Source organism: Chelonoidis abingdonii, chromosome 4 (genome assembly GCF_003597395.2).
Source record: "Chelonoidis abingdonii isolate Lonesome George chromosome 4, CheloAbing_2.0, whole genome shotgun sequence".
Classification (NCBI taxonomy): domain Eukaryota; kingdom Metazoa; phylum Chordata; order Testudines; family Testudinidae; genus Chelonoidis; species Chelonoidis abingdonii.
The window spans coordinates 108055304-108079701 of record NC_133772.1 but is presented as its reverse complement, the minus strand read 5'-3'; the positions used below and the strand labels follow the sequence as shown (position 1 = coordinate 108079701).

Genomic DNA, 24398 nt, shown 5'->3' with positions numbered 1-24398 from the left:
GCAGAGATACGTCTGCCCCTTTCATTGAAGTTGCTTTTCCACCAGTAGTTGCATGTAGAGTGACCAGATGTCCCGATTTTTGGGTCTTTTTCTTATTTAGGCTATTACACCCCCACCTCCATCCCGATTTTTCATATTTGCTGTCTGGTCACCCTAGTTGCATGAGTTCACAACTTAAAAGGGAGTGGAGGGTAAAGAGAAGGGATATTTAAATCCCCAGTAACTTTTAGATGACCATATTACAAAGTGGACCAGATTAGTTTTGTGGAAGGTTAGGGGATTGTGATTGGAGCTGGTTGAGAAACAGAGGAATTTTTTTTTCAAGCTTCTGCCTCATTTCTCCCCCCTTTCCCCCCCCTAATTTTGTTGAAATTTCAAAATTAAAAATATCAACTGTAGTTGTAACCTTCTTAGAAGCTGGTGTAAAATATGACAGCCTGCTTGGGTTCTAGTTACCTAAGGACAGCATCTCTCTCTAGGGCATACTGCCATTGTTATAATCAACTTAGGTGCACAAGCACTCCAGCTTGTTCTAGAAGAATGGCAGTTGCCAGCATGGCATTCTCAGTGATGACTGGAATTTGTCTCTTCCTCAGAGTGAAATAGTTCAAAGGTGTCTCTCATCAGTGCTTACAGCAAAGACCATCCATTTGCTAAGACTTTTGGGTAGGACTGGGCATATGAGCATGGTGGGGCTTTGGAGGGAGATGAAGTATACTATGCAAATTTAAAATTACTGACTAGTGCATTTGATTTTGTCGTGTGTAGGTTTATGTTATGCTGCTGTGTGAATTGCGATTTTCAAAAACTACCAGGGAATATAGGACTGTGGAGAGGACTTTTCTGTATTTAAATTGAAACAAATTAGTTATATATACAGTAGAGCTGTCGATTAATTGCAGTTAACTCAAGCGATTAACTGAAAAAAATTAATCATGATTTAAAAAATTAATCACAATTTTAATCGCATTGTTAAACAACAGAATACTAATTTAAATTTATTAAATATTTTTGGATGTTTTTCTACATTTTCAAATATATTGATTTCAATTACAACACAGAATACAAAGTGTCCACTTCTCACTTTATATTATTGTTTTTTATTACAAATTGTATTTCTTCAGATCTATTTTACCTGCATTCTGTCATATATTTCATGTTACATAGTCTTGGATGATGACTCAGCACATGTTCATTTTAAGAACACTTTCACTGCAGATTTGTCAAAATGCAAAGAAGATACAAATGTGAGATTTCTAAAGATAGCTACAGCACTCGACCCGAGATTTAAGAATCTCAAGTGCCTTCCAAAATCTGAGAGACACAAGGTGTGGAGCATGCTTTCAGAAAGTCTGAAAAGAGCAATGCTCCGATGCAGAAACTACAGAACCCGAACCACCAAAAAGGAAATTCAACCTTCTGCTGGTGGCATCTAACTCAGATAATGAAAATGAAAGTGTCGGTCCGCACTGCTTTGGATTGTTATCGAGCAGAATCCATCATCAGCATGGACACGTCCTCTGAAATGGTGGTTGAAGAATGAAGGGACATATGAATCTTTAGCGCATCTGGCATGTAAATATCTTGCAACACCGGCTACAACAGTGCCACGAGAACGCCTGTTCTCACTTTCAGGTGACACTGTAAACATGAATGAGGAAGAGTTATCTCCTGAAAATGTAAACAAATTAGTTTGTCTGAGCAATTGTCTGAACAAGAAGTAGTACTGAGTGGACTTGTAGGCTCTAAAGTTTTACATTGTTTTATTTTTGAATGCAGTTTTTTTGTACATAATTCTACATTTGTAAGTTTGACTTTCATGATAAAGAGATTGCACTACAGTACTCGTATTAGGTGAACTGAAAAATACTATTTCTTTTGTTTTATTTACAGTGCAAATACTTTTAATCAAAAATAAATATAAAGTGAGCACTGTACACTTTGTATTCTGTGTTGTAATTGAAAAATCAATATATTTTAAAATATAGAAAACATCCAAAAATATTTAAATAAATGGTATTCTCCTTATTGTTTAATAGTGCAATTAGTCAAAATTAATTTTTTAAATTCTGCAATTAATCACAATTAATTTTTTTAATTGCTTGACAGCCCTAATATACAGTAAACTAGCCTCAGAAATCAAGCAGGTAGGTGGCCTTTGCCAACTTACTTAATCCAAATTCATCATTTCCCTGAGGTTTAGTTTTATTAATATGGAGATAGCTGTGATATGGGGTATGGCAGAGGAAAAGAAGGTATGTGATAAGCTGTCCGTGTTTGCTGAAACATCCCACCCCATTACTATGTGTGGATCCTACTGCCAAATGTTAAGTGGGTTCCACTGACTTACTGAGGCACTACCCCAGCTCATGTGGTGACAGGTGAAAGGGTCTCTACTATCTGGTATGGAGGGGGAGAAGACAGGTCTTCAGTATCATAAGCATCCTTCCAGTATCATAAAGAGTCCAGGCTGGGCCTGAACATTGGAAAGTAAAGTGGGCTGCCGTGGTTATGGGACACACCCACTTAGTTTCATCTCCTCTCCTCTTGCTGGCTATGCAGTGTGAGAGGGGCAGTGGAAGGGCAATACTCAGCAGAATTATATGATTGACTATCCTTAATTCATTCCTAGAGGTACCAGACGGATTGAAGAAAAGTTACATTTGCAGCAACCATTGCAGTCACAGAAGTATTAAATGCTTTACATTTTCACAGGCTGAGCCAGCCTTAGCATTTTGGGTTGCTTGCAAAGCCATTTTTGCTGCCTACCCCACAAATGTAAGCTCTTTCAGTCCACGACTGTCGCAGTGGAAGGGCAGTACTGAGCAGAATTATATGATTGAATATCCTTAATTCATTCGTACAAGTACCTGACAGGGATTGAAGAAAAGTTACATTTGCAGCAGCTGAGGCAGCCTTAGCATTTTGGGTTGGTTGCAAAGCCATTTTTGCTGCCTATCCCACAAATGTAAGCTATTTCAGTCCACGACTGTCACACAGGGCCAACCTAAGGACTGTGCGGAGGGTGAGAGAGGTGACTCTGGAATCTACCTCAAACAACTGCCTTCTTTGACAAAAATGGTACATGTAGAGGGGATCTTTAGTTCCCATAGCTTCCTGCTGCAGAAGTAGAGCAGGTCTGCAAATTCTTTTCAATCTTAGCCATCAGTTTGCACTGGTTTATGTTTTCAAGGCTCTCTCTATCAGACTCAAACGATTCTCTTTTACCAGGCTTAGAGGTGAGATCTATTAATAAAGGTTCTTTGTGAGTTCCTGTGAACCCCCTCATATCATTGATTCTACCAAAATGATGGCACAAACTTTTGTCATTCTCAGTAGTTGTTTTATATTTATCAAGGAAGAAATACATCCCTGTGAAGTATGAAGGGTTTGTTTTTTTTCATTTTTTAGTTGAAAGTAATTTACCAAAATGCCACAGCAAAACATGTAAATATGTAAGCAGCTGGATTACAAGTAGCATGTGAACCAACATGTCTCTCTCCAATTTTTGACAAAATAAAAACAAAGGATCATTTCCCAAGAACCCGTGCTTACATGCCACGTGTGTTAGCTGAAATCACACTCCTCGTAAAATTATGTTCACTGAGCTATGCCGATAGACAACTTCACAGAGCCATCTGCCTCCAGGTAATGTTAATTTGGCAACTTGTAAAGAAGGCTGAGAATGTGGCAATGGTATATATAAAAGGGATTTATTAAAGGGGTACAATAACAGTATACAGGAACACATTAAAAATATTAACAAGTATGTAACTATTATTGAAGGGAATACATAAATTACAGATGATCAGATTTAGTTTTCAGGAAGCCTACCTGATGCTATTGTCTTCTGACAACAACTGCTTATAATTTTTTTTTTCCTTTGGTAGAATTTGGTTCACTTGAACTATTTACAAAGAGTAGTTGTTGTACTGCAACTTCAAATCTGGTGTATGGTGAGAGAGATGATATTCTCCCAAAACTCAAACTTGTAATTAGCAATGCTATCCTCTCTGTAAGAAAGGTTGTGATATATTTACAGCAGCAAAGGCTTAAATCAGAGGCTGCACCTGCCCATACTAGATTTGGTCCAGTCAACAACAGTCTCTGATCCTGACTGACCCTGTACAAGTAGCCTATTTGATTTCCGCTAGGTGGTCCTGGCCAAGTGTCCCCCCACAGCCTTAGCTGCAGCAAAATTTACATTAATCTCTTTTTAATAAAGTTACTTTATTTTTGGCTACAAATAATATGCGGGATGACACTAGGGGCATTAATACATCTCCACTCCCTTATAACACTGAAAATACCTGACTCTGTAACATTATAATGAACGTGGAGTGTATATAATAACATGGGCAATGTATTTCAATCTCATTTTATTCATTTTATATTTCCAACAAAAGAAATGTATTTTGCAAATGAAAGTGCTTCTAGCTACTGACCTTGGCATTCATCAGGACCATACTGTGATTTATACTGAGAATTCCAAGACTTTATCTAATCTTATAAATAAATGTAAAATACACACAAAACAATTATCCTAGAGTAAAATTGAATTTTATCTCTCTGTAATCAGCTTTTGTCTATGCTACATATTTCTGTATTTGAATACAATTCAAAATTAATAACAGCTATAATTTATTTTCTGACTTTTCATTATCCTGACATTTTAACAATCATTTTTTATATACATAGGCTTTACTTTATCTAGGGCTTCAACCCCACAGTTGATTTTTAGCCATGTACAATGTACTCTTCCAGAATACCTGTTCAGGGAATAAGTCTGTTAAAAGAATACACTTCCAATCTAGCAAACCAAAATATACAGTATCAAGAAATAAAAGGACTTCATTGTAAAGGAAAAATCAGAGTAAAGATGACTTTGTAGTGCTGCATGTCAATAATCCGAATACTGTGTGTACTTCAACATCTGCCTACAGCAAACTGAATTAAAGAGAGAAACTGGCTTTGATTGATTTCCTTGCTTTTAGAAGTTTCCCCAATTAGGAACATAAGACTAGCCAGTGCTCCAAAGGGAGCTGAGTATCATGCACCCCCATTTTACAGATCAGGAAAGTGAGGCAATAACTTGCCCAATATCACCCAGCAAGCAAGTGGCGGAGCCAGAGCCAAGAACAGAACCTAGATCTGCTGAATCCCAGTCCAGTGCTCTATCCACTAGAGAATACTGCCTCCTCTATCTAGTATACTGCCTCTGACAACAGCAAGTATCAGATGCTTCTGAGGAAGGTACAGAGACATGAAATACCAAAATAGAGCACTATGGAATTAGCTGCCAACAAAAGTTTCTTCCCTCTCAATTAGTGGCTGACTTATGTCCTGAAGCATGAGAGTTTATATTTCTTCCAAATTTTCTCTACATATTTCTAAATAAAATATTTTCATCAGAAGCTAGTAAAAAGAACCTTTAATGATAAAAAATGTCTTTTTTCCATTTTTTTTTTGGCAAAAAACTGCCTATCTAGTTAATTTTTTCTCCCTAGTTTTTGCAAAAATGTCATGGCCCTTTTCAAACTCGTATTACATGACTGTGTATACATGTTATGATTACATAATTATATGTAGGACTCTACATGTACACAGCACTCATCAGAGGAGCCATGGTACTTGTGCAAGAAGCTTACAGTTTAGCTCAGGCATTAACAGTGGTTAACACTTGAGGTACATGGGTGGCATTGGCACGATCAGTGTGGAAAATCCACCATTGGAAGGCTTTACCAACAAAGTATTCTTAAAAAAACATTATGAAAGAGGAAAGGGGAGGGGAGTTAGTTGGCGACTGATCCAAGATGCCAAATACACTCTACTCCCACTAACTTCAGTGGAAGCTGGGGGTGTTCAGAATCCTGACATGATTTCTCAGCACCCTGAAGGATCCAGTCCTTAGTGAGTACGTCGTAAAGGGAAGTTTGAGGCATAAAAGTCAGCATAAAAGAAAGTGCAAAGCCCATAGTAGGAGGAGACAAGAAAAAAGAGACGTTAGAAGAAAAACCTAAAAGAGGGAAGGTAGGCTAAGGTGGAGCTGAGTAGAGCCTTAAAAGTGAAGGCAAGAAGCTTGATCTTTAACCCCATTCAGGCACACCCTTCGATCACACAAAAATACAGTACTGATGTCATAGAAAGTCCTCAAACAGCATGGACAAAAACACAAAAAAACCTTGAGTAAATAAAAACAAAGAACAGATCTGGCTCAGCAGCAATGCTGTGCGTCATGAAACTGGACAAGTATTGCTCAGGCAGCATTCTGTAGGGCAGGAGTTCTCAAACTTCATTGCATCGCGACCCCTTTCTGACAACAAAAATTACTACATGACCCCAGGAGAGGAGATCAAACCTGAGTCTGCCTGATTCTCACTACCCCAGGTGGGGGAGCCAAAGCCCGAGTCCCACTGCCCTGGACAGGGAAGGGGTCAAAGTCAAAGTCCAAGGGCTTCAGCCACAGCCAAGGGGCCTGTGACCTGAGGGCTGAACCCCTCAGCCTTTGGCCCCAGGTGGTGGGACTTAGGATTCAGCTCCAAACCCCAGCAAGTCTAAGCCAGCCTTGGCATCCCCATTAAAATGGGGTTGTGACCTGCTTTGGGGTCCCAGCCCACAGTTTGAGAATCGCTGCTGTAGGGCATTAAAATGGATAAGGGAAGGGAGTAAGGAAGGAAGCTGGCTGTGTAAATGCCACCTGTGCACCAATGGTGGATTGGTAGTTGCATTAGTATCAAAGGAGGCTGCTCACCTTGCCTCCCCGGTTGCAGGAGGAATGTCATAACCATGGTGGTCTAGACTGTTGAATAAAAACCGCACTCCCAAGAATGAGTGACGTTGAGTCTGAAGTGGCCTGGGTCAGACTGAGACATGGTTAGGAAGAAGGCCATTGAATTCCTTAGTGGTAAACCCAGCAAGCAGAGGGAGAAATAGTATGAAAGAACACTGTAGTTAACTAAAGAAAAGGTTAAAAAAAATAAACAATATTTTTGCAGCTTAGCATTTATTTGTGAACTGCTGGTGCAACTCTATGTTCGATGGTAAAGCTATGAAGCTCTTGGTTGCTTGACAAGACAAGCTACAAGCTTGAATGAAATGTTCAGCTTAAAGAATTAGAATAAATCTGATGACTGATGTGTTACTGAATGTGACGGGCTGTCATCCGTTTTAAACAGGATCTTTGCTAGGATGTACTGAAAGCAGTTTTTCCATTACCCTGAACATACTAAAGCTTTTTCCAATGACATCTGACTTCAGACTGTTAAGAGAAAAGACCTGCTCAAACTTTTGCTATTTAAATAAAACAATGAAACAGAAATTGAGCTAATTTGAATAATTAATCATTCAAACCAGAACTGTATGTTTGTGATTAATTCATACCCAATCCACAAAAACATACAAACCAAAACTGTACACTGATTTTCTAATTACCTCTAAAAATTACAGGATACAAGCTATTTTAATCATTTATTTGTTCACCCAAGCCCTACTGATATAGGTGATTCCATATTTTGAAATATCTAATTATTGCAACAGACAGTATTATAAACAATGAAATACAGTGTTAACTGATGCAAGAATGCATCTGATACTACCTGTTCTTAGTATTACTATTAGACTATGCATAAAAGATAGTGATACAGAGGTTCTGCAATTTTCTTTTCAAATTAAGAAAGATTCATTAAAGAAAGTCATGGAGTCGAATTGTGTAATAACATAAAAGAGACAAGAAATCAACCTGCATTTCTCTGGCCTGGCTAAACTAAATTTGGACTTAAGTTTAACCTTTGTCCGGGGTAATTAGAGTATATATATTGATGCTCATTTTTAGGATGTGCATATAAATCTAAAATAATTAATTAATTAGAGTTGCCTCTGGGCAGTGCCTTATACCAGTAGTTTACAAAAACTGTAGCCTAGCCACAAGTAGTTTTGGCAGAGAAAATACCTGGCCTACAAATGCTGGCAATTCCTTAAGTAAGAACACTCTTTCCCCATTAGATTGTACGTACATACATAGCGTGAGGAATCAGGTGGTGATAACATTTTAGGTGATCTTTTCACACAAGATCAATGTTAAAGACAAATGAAAAATGAGTTTTGTGGCCTGATCCAGGGTCTCTACATCACAGAACTTCCAAATGTAGCAAATTGGCACAACTGATTATCACTGCAGTAACACCAACAATATAGGTCAGAACTCAAGTACATTAGCAGAGCTAACAGGGAAGGCTTGCCCAGCATCTCTGTAATTTGTTTACGCCAAGCCATCGCAGTTAGTGAATCCAATTTCAAGAACATTAAATTCACTTGCAACTTTCAGGACAATAAAGTCAAATAATATATTACAGCCTTGAAGATGTCATAATAATGTTCAAATTGTTCTTTCTTCTAGCTATTGGGCAGCCCTCTGCATACAGTTAGTAGATTAACATCTGACTTAAATTTCATATTATTGTAGGGATTTTTAAAGCTCAATCTTGCCCTAAGATATGTGGCACTAGATATTTAGCAATATACATCTGTACCTATATGTCTGAGGGGAAGAGCCGCATATTTACATGGAAAAAGTATTTGCACCTGCATGAAAATAATTAAATATAAGTCACAATAAAAACAATCAGAAGTGACAAAATAATTAGAACTAGCAGTTTAATAATTGATTGTCATATGTTTCTTTAATACCTTTAGTCTCAAAGAATCCCTAATGCTCAAATATATAAAAAAAAAACCACCATAAGATTCTACTACTAAGACGCAACCACCTCTATGGTGAAACAGAGCAACTTTTCAACAGCAGCAATACACCACAGTTTAAAACAGGAAGTGAAGTTTCTTTAATCCAGTTCAAAGTGTAGGTAGAAAGGAACCTGGCCAGATACTAAGACCCCTGTTTTAGACCTTGTCGGAAGGATGGCACATCCTGCTATCACAGTACCTCTAGCCACCACACTACAGCTTTGGTTCAGTAATGGGTCTGTGAACAGTTCCATCTGCTGATCCACACAGCCACTACTTAAGACTCAGTGGGTGGAGGCCAGTTTTTTCATAACTCTGGTTACTTTAATTTTTCTTTTTTAAAAACATTTTTCTTAAAAAAAGACAATCATCAGTTCCAGACATTGACGAAATGTCCATTTGGAAAGGTCCTATACGGTGTTTCTCTCCTCCCATTCCCAGATTTTGCTCCACAAAACACCTGTTGGTGGGTATCATAAGCCTAACTCCCAAATCTGGACCTTAGCATCCAGAAATCTGGGTACTTGCATGAACCCCTCTAAGCTTAATTTCCAGCTTAGATCTGATCTCGCTGCCACCATCCAAAAATTCCAGGGTTTTGGCATCCCTCTGGTCTCCCAAAACCTTCCCTGGAGGGACCCCAAGACTCAGAGACTCTGAGTCTCACAACAAAGGGAAATAACCCACTTCCCTTCCCCTCTCTCTCCCACCCAGACTTTCCTCTCTGGGCTAACCTGAAGAGTACTGATGCAATCTCTTTACATCACAATACCAGAAGCATGTCTCCTCTATTCCACAAGAGACAAACCCCAAATACAAGGAAACAGAAAAGATTCTCTTCTCTCCTCCCCTCCCACCAATTCCCTGGTGCTGCAGAGTTTCACCCTCCATAGATCTAACACAAAGAGAATTCCCTCCCTTCGTTCTTTAGCCTAACGAGAGAAAACTCAAACAAGTCTTAAAAAGAAACTTTATATAAAAAGAAAGAGAGAAAACAGTAAGAGAAGATAATTCTGCATGCAATGTGACAATACGGGGAGGGGGCTTAGTCTGCTTTTATATAGAAAAATGGGATTGAATGAAACAGTCTGGATTCAAAAAGATAATCCGATATTTTGAGACACATGTTCCAGAGCAAGGCTAGCACACATGGGCAAATACAAGCCAAAACAACTATAAAAGCCTATATTGTTTTCTAACTGTATTACAAATTTTGAAAACAGGAAGATTAGAAGAAAGAAGAAACCTTCTTCATGAGCTGAAGAGATAGAAAAAGGACTCGACCCCAAAAATTCCCTCCCTGACTTTGAAAAATCCAGTTTCCTGATTGGTCCTCTGGTCAGGTGTTTGGTTCCCTTTGTTAACCCTTTACAGGTAAAAGAAACATTAACCCTTAGCTATCTATTTATGACAGTGGGCACCAGTCAAATTATTTTAAAAGAAGCTTAAATACTTTCCTAATATTTTTCCATGTAAGCAATTGCTACGATTTACCACAGTTTATGCAAACAGGTGGGGAGATGTCTACAAGACACTTTCTCTATTAAGATCTAAGTCCATGCTATACAAAGTTTGAGAATGCCTATCTAGGAATATAAGCACGTAGGCTGGAATTTTCAATCCTAACTTTGCTCCCAGTGACTTCAATGGAAACTAGAAAAATATAATTAAGGCCCTGGTTAAACCTTCAAATTCTATTTGACCATGAAATCTCACTTAGGTGACAAATTACTGGGTATGAGTGAGTCTTCTGTTATTTTCACAAAACACAAAAAACATTTAACTAGAGGTAGTGAAGTTATGACAAAGGTAAGCCAGAAATAATGGAAGAAAACCCTTATACTTCGTTTTCATTCCAAGATATGCTTCTCTCTAAGCAAAGATGCATATGCAACTAAAAATTCTAAAACCATTTTTCTAAGTTCTGAAAAGCTTTCAGAATGCTTTCTGGAAAAATATCTCTGTATTGTCACTCCTAGAAAAATGTTAAATGTCGTTTTTCACTTCCACTTGCCCATCCATGCACAAGGATGTTATATATAAGAAATCATGATAGTTTCACCCCAAAACTCTATTCAAAGTAACAAATTCCTAAATATGACTGGCTAATGCTGCTGTGCAATAGCACTGAATTGTGCTGTGAAAAAAATCCCATAAAGTTAGTCTGCAAAACTACAATATGTGAGTAAAAGCAAGTGTGTCTCAACGGTCAAAGAACACAAACCAAAGATGGTGTTCTGAGGAAACTAACTTGTTCTGTTAAAGTTCTTTTTGAGAAATGCCAAAACATTACCTTTCACTGTCTCATGTATAACATCATGCCTTGAATGTATTTGTTTTACTTCCATAAATAGCAGTGTGCAGACTCACTTTATGACACTACTTCAGTTTGCAATTCAGTAGTAACCCAAATCTGTAACATTTGGGCATAAATTAATCCCTTATTTTTGGGATATCAGATATTGCACAAAAGTGTTATTGTACTATAATATTATTCAGATGTAGGACAGTTGGGACTCTCTTAAATCAGTTTAAGAGTGGCCAGTATGGATTTAGCTTCATTTGGTAACAAACCAAATTGATTCAAGCCCATTCACACTACTTATTTTTTAAGCTGAGGGTATGAACATGCATCAGGCACAACAAAGTGTGCAGTTTTTTGCTGACCTATTCTCTGTAGTTGCAGGATCAGTGTCCTTGACTTGTAAAATACATTTCAAACAAAGTTTTAATACTTCATGCATTTTTTGAACATGTAATACAAAATCATAGGCATGAAATCACTCTCAATTATATATACGGGGTTTTGGGGAGGGTGGATAGCCAGTATTCTCACCTGTTATTTTAAAGATCCACTGTTGGCACATAGCTCCATCTAGTGTTTAAAGATACTAAAGAAACTCTCAAACTACTGAAGAAAAGAAAATAGTTAAATGACAATCTTCATCAGTGTATGATCTCCTTTACTGTTTCCAATAAATGTACTCTCAAAATGTATTTCAAGAAGCTCCTAAACTACCACCGTTAGACTAACGGGTACCCAAAACAAGACATGAAAACCAGTATAAAGTATTCATTCCTGATGCACATGTAAAGTTTAATGTGACCTAGAAAAATACATACCACAGATAACTATTATTAGCACAGTAGCATTATTCTAGACACATATAGACTTCATTTCTTCAAATTTACAGAAATGTAAATGCTTCTATGACATGCATTTACCTTTTAAAACAGTAAATATGATCCCAGTTTAATATTTTTCCTCATATATAGGTAAAAAGTGTGCTACATTTGTTTTCTCCCTCTTGATTATGCTCAACACATTAGTAATCTGCTGTTTGGTAACAGACAGTAAATCAGAGAATTGGGGTGGGAGATAGACCAGCAGTATCAGATCACAGATTATGAAACTTGCAGTTTGTTTTAGATTTTTTTTGAAGGGGGGAGGTTAAGTTAAAGACAAACAAATATCTCAACACTGATGTTGGCATTTCAAAATTACTGTAGTTTGTTCTAAGAAGTATTTTTAAAATGTGAGAAGCAATAATCATATGGCTGTTATATTATGTACTGTTCCTTTAAGGAACACAGTGAAATTAGGAAGAGTTCAACTTCACAAGGATATAGGTGTGGAACTATATCCTTTTTCACTATATGTAGTCAGGTGCAAATATAAAAGCTTAACTTTAAAGTTCCTGTGGTCTAATAAAAACAAACAGTTTTAGAGACAGAGCCAAGAATGCAGATTTATAAAATTTTGTATGTTTGCTTTTCTTTAAAGATAATCGTGTGAACTGAAATGTTTAATTTCATCTTTATATTTTATTTTTAACTAATCTTAATTTACAATGTCAACAAGCTTGTGAAATCTTGACATAACAAGCAACAAAAAACAACTGTAAATTAACATGTTTGAAAACAGATTAAAATCGAATAGCTAAATATTTGAATGTTTTACTTTGATACTATAAAGCAATGTATCTGATAGGATATTACTTTATTACACGTTCAAAGATAATATTTGTTAGAACAAAAGCAATTTAACCTGAGGAAAAAATTGTTTATAGATACACCTGATAGGATTATTTTACCAGGATTTAAAGTATGCTTCATAGTGTACCATCATTTTTACCATTTCACAATGACAAGTTACACAAGTTTATTAGTGTTTTCTGAAATGTACATATTTACATGCCCATAGGATGTGAAAGAGTGTGCACATACAAAAAATAGCACACTTAGTACACAGACCTTCTTTGGTTACCAAACAATGTCTAAATAACATAGAGTGTCTGAATTATTCCCACAAAAGCAAGAAAACTACTTGAAGTTGAAATCCTGGGTTTACACTGCATAATTCACAAAGGGCCTATTTCAAAACCCTTTGTGAATTTTTCTGCTGACTTCAATGGACTTTGGGTCAGGCCATAAGACTGTTATTTTAAAAAGGCACATCTTTATTTAAGTATCAGTAGCTGTGTTAGTCTGGACCTGTAAAAGCAGCAGAGTCCTGTGGCACCTTATAGACTATCAGACATATTGGAGCATGAGCTTTCGTGGGTGAATACCCACTTCATGCATCTGATGAAGTGGGTATTCACCCACGAAAACTCATGCTCCAATACGTCTGTTAGTCTATAAGGTGTCACAGGACTCTTTGCTGCTTTTATCTTCATTTAAGTACATATTTACTCTAAGTTTTCTTTCATTTGCAGCATTAACATTGTTCCTTCACCAAAGTATTGTACTGTTGTAGGGTTTAATTTTTCTTTTTTATTTCGAAGTACAAAAACAAAATCAACACTTTTAAAAAAAAATCTAAATAGGAACAAGTGAACCTTGTAAAAATTTCCAACTATTTTTTCAAGAGTTCTGTTTTTCACGAAGTAAGTCTGTGTTTTTGGAAATCCAAAGCTTTCAAACCATTCCCGTAGTCTCCACCATCAGGCAGGGAAGAACTGCGCTGCACCCTCAGACATGGGGAAAAGAAGAGTGAATATATCACAACCCTGTGCCCAAACTCCCTAAGCTTCTCATATACCATGAATTGCCTCGGTCTTTTGGGACTTTGCATAGCATTGTGGAACATGGTCTAAATTATTTTCCCTGGTTTTGCTGCTGCTAGATGAGGTGTTGAACGATCAGTCTTCCTCCTCTCCCTGCTCACCAGAACAGTCTCCATTTGATGGAGGGGTGTAGTAGACTTTTTGCCAGGCTACTTGAAGACAGAAAATGCAGTGTGAAGCAATTGGCCTCCTATAAAAGTGCTAGAGGGAACATAAAATGCTAACCACACCCAACCCATCAAACAACATTGGTAAGAAAGTGTGTATGGCACCTGGAGCCTTTTGGGGTGGGTGAGTGCAGATGGACATGGATCTTAAGGGTTGTGAGACCTTCACTCTCTGCTCCCTTGAATGACAGAAAGTGGTTATAGATCTCCATCATCTCTTCCTGACAAAGGGCAGGGGAAAAGGTTGCATTTCATTTGTCATCCTACCCAAAACCCAGGGCAACTACTGATAGCAAAAAGGAATTGGCAAAATGCCAGTGCCAAACAGAATGCAAGCATCATAAAATTCAAATTCTGTTCTCTGTTTCAAACTAGTGATACTTGAGTGGGTTTGAAATTAGGCAAATTGTATTGAATATATGTTGAAATTATTGCTGATATTTTATGTTCTTTTCTTCATTCACAATATCTTTATTACATACAAATTGCCACAAGCAAGCAGCTCATATGATGTTTGTATCAGAGATTTCTCTGTCAAGGGAAACCATGTCCTAATATTTTGTTGCAACAGAGAATGGCATTTCTGTATAACAAGACAGGAAAAAACTGTGATATAAATGCAATACACATAATGCTGAAAAATAAAAACAAAACAGAGGAGATAAATACATATATACAAAATAAACAAGATGAGAAATATTGCTACTTTCATTCATTGGGACTGCATTTAAAATCAGCCAACCAATTTCTCTGTAGGTCCATCACTGCTGAACACCCAATACTGCAAGGTCCTGAACAACCTCAAAATTTCTATTGACCTGAATGTGAATTGCAGTTCTGTACCTTTAATAATTAAACTCTGAAAAATCCAACTACAGATCAAGAACCTTGGAGAAGCAGAATTGTGTTTATGGGAAACTAGTGCCACTTATTTTGAAGCCCAGCATTTATATCAGCGTTAGTAAATTTTATTATAGTTACATACATTATCTACACACTCAAATAATTAATATAATATATACGAAAGCACACACATCATATAAAGGGTAAAGTCTCCTACTGAACTGAAAACTCTGATGTAATCTTGCCTATAGTCTAGCTACTGCTCCACCATAATATAATACATACATATGCTATTTACACTGTTGCCAATTTTGCTTGGATGTATTCCCGGAGTTTTCATCACATGATAATCTTTAATTAAAGATTAATCTTTAATTCCTGGAGACTCCAGGACAACTGTAACTGTGTACTGTGTTGATATGAAGGCAATAAATGGCATCACCACGTGCACCTTGCTTGAACTCTACCCTCCAATCCACCTCAGACAGAACTATTTTCTCATTTCTTTTCTTTTTTAAAAAATGTATAAAATAAACAATTCCACATGGAATACATGCTTACATTTCAAGTTTCTAAACAGTTTTCAGGTAAAATACCACCATTTAGAAAAATTAAATGTATTTTTCAGAAAATGACACTAAAAATTACTTCTTTCCACCCAAAAATATGCTATCCAGTACTTGCAGCATTTAGTTCTGGGCAAGAAAAAGATTTACTATTCAGTACCTGTGAACCATCTGGTCTGGAAATAAATGTACAATATGTAACATGCAGGCTAATCATGTCATTTCCCCCTCTAGTGACTAGAGTAGAATCTACTATTGCTACCAGATACTGTACTGTAACAGAGTTACTCTTTTGGCTCATATGGTAGAGGCCTGTGCTTTTGGTGCTGACGGCCTCATCCTGGATCCGGTGACAATCCATGGGAAAGTCATTTCAAATAGAAATGGTTCACCTCTTTCCAATGAGCTATAGCACTTGTTTCTTTCCCTGACAATATCCTGGATTTTAACATCACAACATTATGAATTTATTGTAATTTACCTAAGAGATATGAACAAATGTTTCCTATTATTATTATTAATTATTATTATTATTATTATTATTATTATCATCTTCTGCCAAATCTTGGGTCATTCACAGTATGCACACTAGCTTTACAGGTCAAGAGATACACCACATTTCTTTAAAAATAGTGTCTAAAACGTTTGTAAAATAGTGTTTTGTATTGAAAACGTGGCAAGAACAAAATATACAGGATGAGGTGTCGGATAAGTGCACTAGTAATAATTTCATACAAGACAAAGGCCTATGTTGTAACTAAATATTCAGCAATAAGACTTCCAACACATACACTTTTGTACAGCAGGATAGTATCACTCAAGCTTCTAAGTAAATCCTTATGTTGCAAACTGCTCCATCACACAATCAGAATAAAATTAATTAAAATAATAACGTGTATTCCAAACCAAATAAAGTTACTTGAGTAAGTAATGCTCTCTGCACGTAACATACGGAGCGTGGCTGGTAAGCAATTCCTATTTCTGAAATGTTTAGATACGCATCCTGCCGCAATGAACTGAAAGGCCACTGAGTGGTGTGCTTGCACCAGTGAAACAACACATGAATGCAAGCCTCCCACAATGTTATTTTAATCCATTCCAACTCTGCTGGAAATAGCCACTTCTCTGTATATAAACTTGTATTTCTGCCAATCAAACAAGCTCTTAAAATTAAGCTAATCTATAACACACAGGGGAAAACTGTCAAAAAAACAAAGTATGTACCAAGATATTTTATTCTTATATCAGAAGTATTTTTAATACATCCAAGACAGGAGCAATCTACTCACTAGCTGATGGAGTGGAATGCAAAGAAGGGGTTCAGGTCTGAATCCTGCACTTAGTATGTACCGCTGAATGTAGTACTGCAAGAAAATTGAAGTGGAACTCAATTCTCCTAAAGAAAATAAACTGATGTAACTCAAAAACACAAATTAAGACCCCAGTCCTGCAAAGATTTATGCACTGAAAATTGGAACGAAGCACATTAATTTTTTTAATTGTACAAATTCTGTGACATATTTTGACAATTGAAATTCACATATATCCACTAGCATGCTTGAAAGAGCCTTATTCTGCTTCTCCCAAGCCAGTCTAAGTTTGGTACCACTTGCTAAATCGGTATCTGTAAAATATTTAAGTAATCGATTCCATGCAGAAATTTGATCAATAAGATTTTCAGTGGTAAATGCACCTTTTCCACATAAAGTTAAAATACAAAGCAAGCAGAAATCACCAGAAAACCTCCATATTTCCTAAATACTATTAAAAACTCAGCCAATGTACTTCAAGTACACAATTCTGAACCATAGAAGAAGCTTTCTATTAAGCTCTCTTGCATTTGGATACAAACTCAGACCAGATACAAAAAAAAACCTGTGCTTTTACTCAGTACTGAACTTTGTAAGTGGCATTCATTCTCAAGGAATTAAACTTTCCCCCCATTCTATTAATATATTAATTATCTTACATTCCAAAAGCATCACATTTTGTACTAGCAGTAGAGAATCTACTGCAAGAGATTTAGATTTTTCCTTTTTGTCTGTTAGAAATGCATATCATTTAATTTACTGCAAATCTGGCTCCAGTATTGCTATTCAAATGAACATAGTACACTAAGTCAAAATTCAGCCTTCAGTGGAGTTACCCAGGATGAAAGTAGGGGTTGAATTTGGCCATTATGATGTTAAGTGGAGCTCCTCCGCTAATTTTGATAAATTCTGCATCATTAAAACCATACTGACAGCAAGGAGATTAACTCATTACCAATTATTTCTTCCATTCCTAGGACCCAATCCCACAATATCAAAATTGATGGGAGTTTTGCCACTGAATTAAAAAAGAAGATCAGGCCCTTAATTGGCTAGTTCAATTACTATAAATTGTGATGTTTGCAGTATCAGTTTTCCTCACTAGGAAGAAGTCATCAAACAGAGTTCTATAATATCAGCCTAGTAGATTTATTCTCTACTAAAACCCGAGAACAACATTTTAACGATACTTGCATCTACTTCTGTAAATAAAGTCACAACAAAATTCTGTGAACCTTTTCGAAACTGAATTTTTTAAATGAAGTCCAGAAACAAGAAAGGCAATTACTGCTCACACTGTTTTTCAGCATGTCTTTTTCTTCTACTTTTAAACAGAGATTTAAAAGTGGGATAATGAACTACATATTAAAAGTAAAGTCCTGCATGTAACCATTACCTTTTTGATGCCAAGAATACTGTAAGTCAATTCTTTTTTAAACAGAATATTTTCATTAATTCACATACACCAAAGAAAGAGTACACCTGGTTCCAACCTCAAAATCAATCCAATTATGCATTACCCTCCCCCTCATCCTTCTGAAATAAAAACTGAATACTGGAGGGAAGAAATGAGAATGAGCTAAAGGAAGATTTTAGAGCTGTGAATTACCGCAATTGCAGTTAACTCAAGAGATGAACGCAAAACAAATTAACTACATTTTAAAAATAGTCACGATTAATCACAGTTTTTAATCGCACTTTTAAACAATAACAGAATACTAATTTAAAGTTATGATAAATGTTTTTGATTTTTTTCTACATTTTCAAATATATTGATTTCAATTACAACACAGAATACAATGTGTACAGTGCTCACTTTATTTTATTATTTTGGATTACAAATATTTGCACTCTAAAAAAGAAAAAATAAATAATATTTTTCACTTCACCTCATACAAGTACTGTGGTGCAATCTCTTTATCATGAAAGTGCAATATACAAATGCAGAATTTTTTTCAACATGACTGCACTCAAAAACAAAACAATGTAAAGCATTAGCGCCTACAAGTCCACTTAGTCCTATTTCTTGTTCAGCCAATTGCTAAGAGAAACAAGTTTGTTTACATTTACAGGAGATAATGTTGCCCACTTCTTATTTAGAACGTTACCTGAAAGTGAGAACAGGCATTCACATGGCACTGTTGCAGCCGGCGTTGCAAGGTATTTATGTGTCAGATATCCTAAACATTTGTATGCCCCATCATGCTTCGACTTCTAGATTTACAGTTCAAATATTTGTAATAAAAATAATATAAAGTGAGCACTGTACATGTTGTATTCTGTGTTGTAACTGAAATCAATATATTTGAAAATGTAGAAAAAATCAAAAACATTTATCATAAATTTAAATTGGTATTCTATTATTGTTTAACGGTGCGATTAAAACTGCCATTAATTGTGACTATTTTTTAATCTCACAATTAATGGCAGTATAATAGTTTGCTGCAGGCATTCTAAATAAGGCTGCGTGTCTGTCATGGAGGTCACAAAAGTCAGAAATTCCGTGACTTTTTGTGACTTCTGCAGTGACCAGTGCGGCTGGATCCAGGGCTGCCTGAGCAGCTCAGGCAGCGCCTAGGCCAGCCACACCGGCTGCTGCTGGAGTAATCTTGGGCCATCAACCTGCTCCCTCCTCTCCCCCCACAGCTGCAGTAGTTTAGGTGTGGGAGGGGGTTTAGGGCTGGTGCAGGGGCTGTACTTACCTCAGGGGGAGGGAGGTGGCTGCCCGGAAGCGGCCAGCATGTCCCTGCAGCTCCTAGGTGGAGATGCCAGGGGGCTCTGCGTGCTGCCCCTGCCTGCGGGCACTGCCCCCACAGCTCCCATTGGTGGTAGTTCCCAGACAATGAGCTGAGGAGCCGGTGCTCATGGCGGGGGCAGCATGCAGAGCCCCCTAGCCTTCCCTCTTCCTAGAAGCTGCAGGAACATGCCAGCTGCTTCTGGGGAGCCGCACGGAGCTGGGTAGGGAGCCTGCCAATCCTGCCAATCCTCCCCACCAGCACAAAGGGGAAACCCAGGCCACCCCCCAGCACCTGCTGCTCCCTGGCCCAAGTTTTAGTTAGGGGTATATAGTACAAGTCATGGACATGTCACAGTCCACAAATATTTGTTTATTGCCTGTCCATGACTTATACTAAAAATACCCATGACTAAAACATAGCCTTAATTATAAACAGTAGCCTCTGTCAGACAAATAACAGTCTTACCTACTTAATTTCAGCTAAGATTCATTTCCCCTAAAATAAAAATAAATCTGGCAATGTGTTCAGTGAGATTCAGCCAACTTCAGTGACACACAATATTATGCAAGTTATTTGTATATGCAGTTGACATTTTCTCATACTGTTTGTTGCTACACACACCTTTTGGAAATGTAACGCTGACCTAAGATTGCTGTGTGCTGACTAAAACTAAATCCTACATATTAGTCTTGCCATGTAGCAATCAACACTATAATTAAGGTTATGAAAGCATTTTCATTCCAAATACCTGGTTTTCAGTTGTTAATAACATTTCTTAAAAGTTATCCTTATACACTAAAAATACATTTATTCTAAATTCAAAGGTGATTTTTAAAAAATTTTGAGTAAAATACCTTCAATCATGTTGTAAACAGTTGGTGCAATTAAAAAAATTACATTTACCATCCACCATAATTAAATTTACTTTAACATCAGTGTTATTTCCCATTCTAAGTATAAAGAAAGCCACAAAAGTGCTGTAATACATATTCACTGGTATTCAGTGTACGTGGCCATATGTCTTCTTAAGTGTTTGTACAGCATCTACTACAAGGGAGACAGAAGGGCTATAGTAAAAACTCTCAAGCAATTGTTAACTTGTCTCTGTTCTATTGGATTAGGGTGACCAGATGTCCCAATTTTATAGGGGCAGTCCCGATTTTTGGGTCTTTTTCTTAGGGCTGGTCTAACTAGGGGGTGGGATTGATTTAAGATATGCAACTTCAGCTACACGAAGTATCTTAGTTCGCTTTACCTGGCCGTCCTCACAGTGGCAAGTGGACTGCTGCGGCTCCCCCATCGACTCCGCTTACTCCTCCTGCCAAGCTGGAGTACCAGTGCTGATTTGGGGATCGATTTATCGCATCTAGACAAGACAGGATAAATCAATCCCCGATAGATCGATTACTACTCGGCAATCCGGCAGGTAGTGTAGACGTGGCCTTATATAGGCTCCTATTACCCCGCACCTCCATCCCGATTTTTCACACTTGCGTCTGGTCACCCTATATTGGATCTGCACAAATCAGCACATACTAAAACTTCAACCCGTATCGTTTAGCTCATTAATATCAGTGCAGCTAATCAAATATCACCTCCTGCCATCTTCAAGTTCATAATATTCTTTTTGCCATTCTAATTTTAAGCTACCTAGCTATATCCATATAATTTCTATAACATATGTAAGCCAGTCCACTGAAGATATTACTAATACTTCCATTACAAACACCCATTTTCCTGTTGAGTTCCTAGTGCATAGGAGTCCACAACAAATAACCACAATCAAATTTGGTAGCGATAAGCACCCTTGGCGGTAGTTTGTACAAATCAGTATTTATAAAATGGTTTAACTACAAAAAGTGGATATATTGTACTTGCTAAGGAATACTATGTCATCCGATAGCATGGTTACTGCCCTCTCATGCTTAAGAGTTGGTAGACCCAGAGTAGCATTGAGGCATACTGATGGAGAAGAATGAAGTAGCTTACACTGAGGGTACGTCTACACTGCACGATTATTTCGAATTAGCTTAAACCGATATTACAGAACAGATCTAATAAAATCGGTTTAGCGCGTCCACAGTGGGATCCCGAAATCGATTGTTTGCGTCCATGGTCCAAAGCTACCATCGATTTCAGGAGCGGTGCACTGTGGGTAGCTGTTCCTCAGCTATCCCATAGTTCCCACTTCCGTGTTGAGAGCACAGTGCCTGATGGGGCAGAAAACACTGCCCCGGGTGGTGCTGGGTACAGCCTCACCCCTCCCTTTGTGAAGGCAGCAGACAACCCTTTGGCGCCTTTTTCGCGGAGTGCATTGAGCAAACGCCATAGCACAGCAATCTTTCCCTTTTTTTTTTCACGTGGTGGTGGGGGGAAATAAACTGAGGAGCTGTTCCCTGAACCACGCCAGACACTGTGTTTGAACCTACAGACATTGGGAGCTCAGCCAAGAATGCAAATAATTTTCAGAGACTGCTGTGGACTGTGGGATAGCTGGAGTCCTCAGTACCCCCTCCCTCCCTTCATGAGCGTCCATTTGAGTCTCTGGCTTCCCGTTACGCTTGTCACGCAGCGCTGTGTATCCTGGAGTTTTTTATTCAAACGCTTTGGCATTTCGTGTTCTGTAACGGAGCTGGATACAACAGATTTGTCTCCCCATACAGCGATCAGACCTAGTATCTCCCGTACGGTCTATGCTGGAGCTCTTTTTCGATTTCAAACTGCATCGCCAGCCGTGCTGATCAGAGCTCCACGCTGGGCAAGCAGGAAATGTAATTCAAAAGTTCGCGGGGCTTTTCCTGTTTACCTGCCCGCTGCATCCGAGTTCAGATTGCTGTCCAGAGCGGTCAGTGCTGCACTCTGGGATGCCGCCCGGAGGCCAATAACGTCGATTTCCGTCCACATGAACCCTAATCCGAGTTATCACTATCGAATTTAGCGCTACTCCTCTCGTTTGGGAGGAGTTCCGAAATCGATTTAAGGAGCCGTTTAACTCGATATTAATGACGACGTCGTGTGAACGGATACAGCGTTAAATCGGTATATCGGCCATTAAACCGATTTAAAGTCGCAGTGTAGACCTGGCCTGATACTTTCCATGCTGTATCTGTTCTGCGAATAAACAGAACTTCTCAGTCTCCACTGATGTTTACATGACATTTCACAAACAGTTTATTTTTAAAGAGAAAGGAAAAGGCAAAACCAGAAATTCTCTTTTCAACAGTATTAGTTGCTGAAATATTGCTGTAAGATGAAATTTACTAAAATAAGCCTTAGTCTGGGAGCAAGTTTTTAAAATAAATTTTAAACTATTCACTAATCCACACAAATGAAAGGAAGCTGCAGCACAGCTTTGAGAGGTTTGAGCTAACACATTACAGGCTATGTTTTTATATTTTTGGGTTCTCTTGCAAAATATATTTTACCACTGGCCTCCTTCCATAAATGTAACTGATTCCTGCCTACACTCCTATGCACAAGGATGGCCTAATGATTTGGGGAAGGGTTAGCCAGAGGACTCTTGGGGATATACCTCAAAAGCAATTGACTCATTTTACATAAAATTGTGGGTCACACAGGTGAGACAAATCTTTAAGCCCTCAGCCTCCTGCAGCAGAAGTTGAGTCCAGCTGTAGCTTCCTTCCTTCCTTTCAACTCTGGTGACCAGTTTACATTTTCAAGGCTATCTGTGCATGGGGAGGGGAAAGAAAAGGTAATATATTTAACTGAAAGCTGAGCTTCTCCTTTAATTTTTTACCAAATTAGAGGAGTGAGTAGTTGAGAGCTTCACAAGAACAGAGCTGACTTTTGGACCCTTATAGAAGCAACACCACACACTCTCCTTCAGGGCAATAACAGTGTGCTACAGCATCCCCTACACCAGGGTTAGGCAATCTATGGCATTCGTGCCAAAGGTGACACGTGAGCTGATTTTCAGTGGCACTGACACTGCCCGGGTCCTGGTCACCAGTCCAGGGGGCTCTGCATTTTAATTTAATTTTAAATGAAGCTTCTTAAACTTCTTAAAAACCTTATTTACTTTACATACAACAATAGTTTAGTTATATATTATAGACTTACAGAAAGAGACCTTCTAAAAACGTTAAAATGTATTAGAGTGAATAAATGGAGACTCAGCACACCACTTCTGAAAGGTTGCCGACCCCTGCCCTACGTTATCATGTATCAAGATGGTGTGTCAAAACGATTAATGGTAGGTTTGATCTGATTTAATATGCTCATTAATGATTGGGAAAAAGGAGTAAATACCACAAGAGTGAAATCTTCAGATGGTACTGAACTGGGAAAGGTACCAAATAGCAGTGAGAACAGAGAATGGCACAAAGACCCAGAGAAGCTAGAAATATGGACAAAAAATGGCAAGCTAATAACTCAGAACAGAAATAAAGTGAAACAGTGAATGAGAAAGAGAAAACTGATTAGACGTCAAGGGGAAGCACTGGGTGATAGAAAAATCATATCTCATTTGCTATCCCCTAGGCAGCAGAGCAGCAAAAAAATAAAAATAAATAAAAACAAAATGCTCCATGTGAAGAAGCTTCATCAGCAGGGAGATAGTAGTTCCTTTCTGGTGAAACATATGCACACCCACAGCCCCACTCTGCCACCTCCACGCTCGTCAGCCCCAGCCCACCAACAAACTCATAGATTTACAGACTTTAAGGTCAGAAGGGACCATGATGATCATCAAGTCTGACCTCCTGCACAATGCAGGCCACAGAATCTCACCCACCCACTCCTGTAACAAACCCCTAATCTATGTCTGAGTTACTGAAGTCCTCAAATTGTGGTTTGAAGACCTCAAGCTGAAGAGAATCCTCCAGCAAGTGACCCGTGCCCCATGATACAGAGGAAGGTGAAAAACCTCCAGGGCCTCTGCCAATCTGCCCGGGAGGAAAATTCCTTCCCGATCCCAAATATGGCGATCAGTTAAACCCTGAGCATG

At 38.0% G+C, this 24398-nt stretch overlaps 1 protein-coding gene across 7 annotated transcripts in view; it reads right to left on the bottom strand.

The window, feature by feature from the left end:
• Positions 1 to 24398, bottom strand: part of MIPOL1 (mirror-image polydactyly 1) — a 274230-nt gene that overhangs the window by 241998 nt on the left and 7834 nt on the right. For 3 of the 7 annotated variants that reach the window (XM_075065526.1, XM_075065529.1, XM_075065531.1), the window contains exon 1: positions 20688 to 20777. The exons of 2 other annotated variants lie outside the window; for them this stretch is intronic. Coding sequence is in view for 1 of the 5 variants with exons in the window: in XM_075065527.1 (XP_074921628.1) it covers positions 20688 to 20732 (45 nt within the window). In the remaining 4 variants the exon portion in view is untranslated. Of the gene's footprint in view, positions 1 to 20687; positions 20799 to 24398 lie in introns of those variants that run through there. 2 more of the 7 variants (XM_075065527.1, XM_075065528.1) reach the window with 2 other exon arrangements.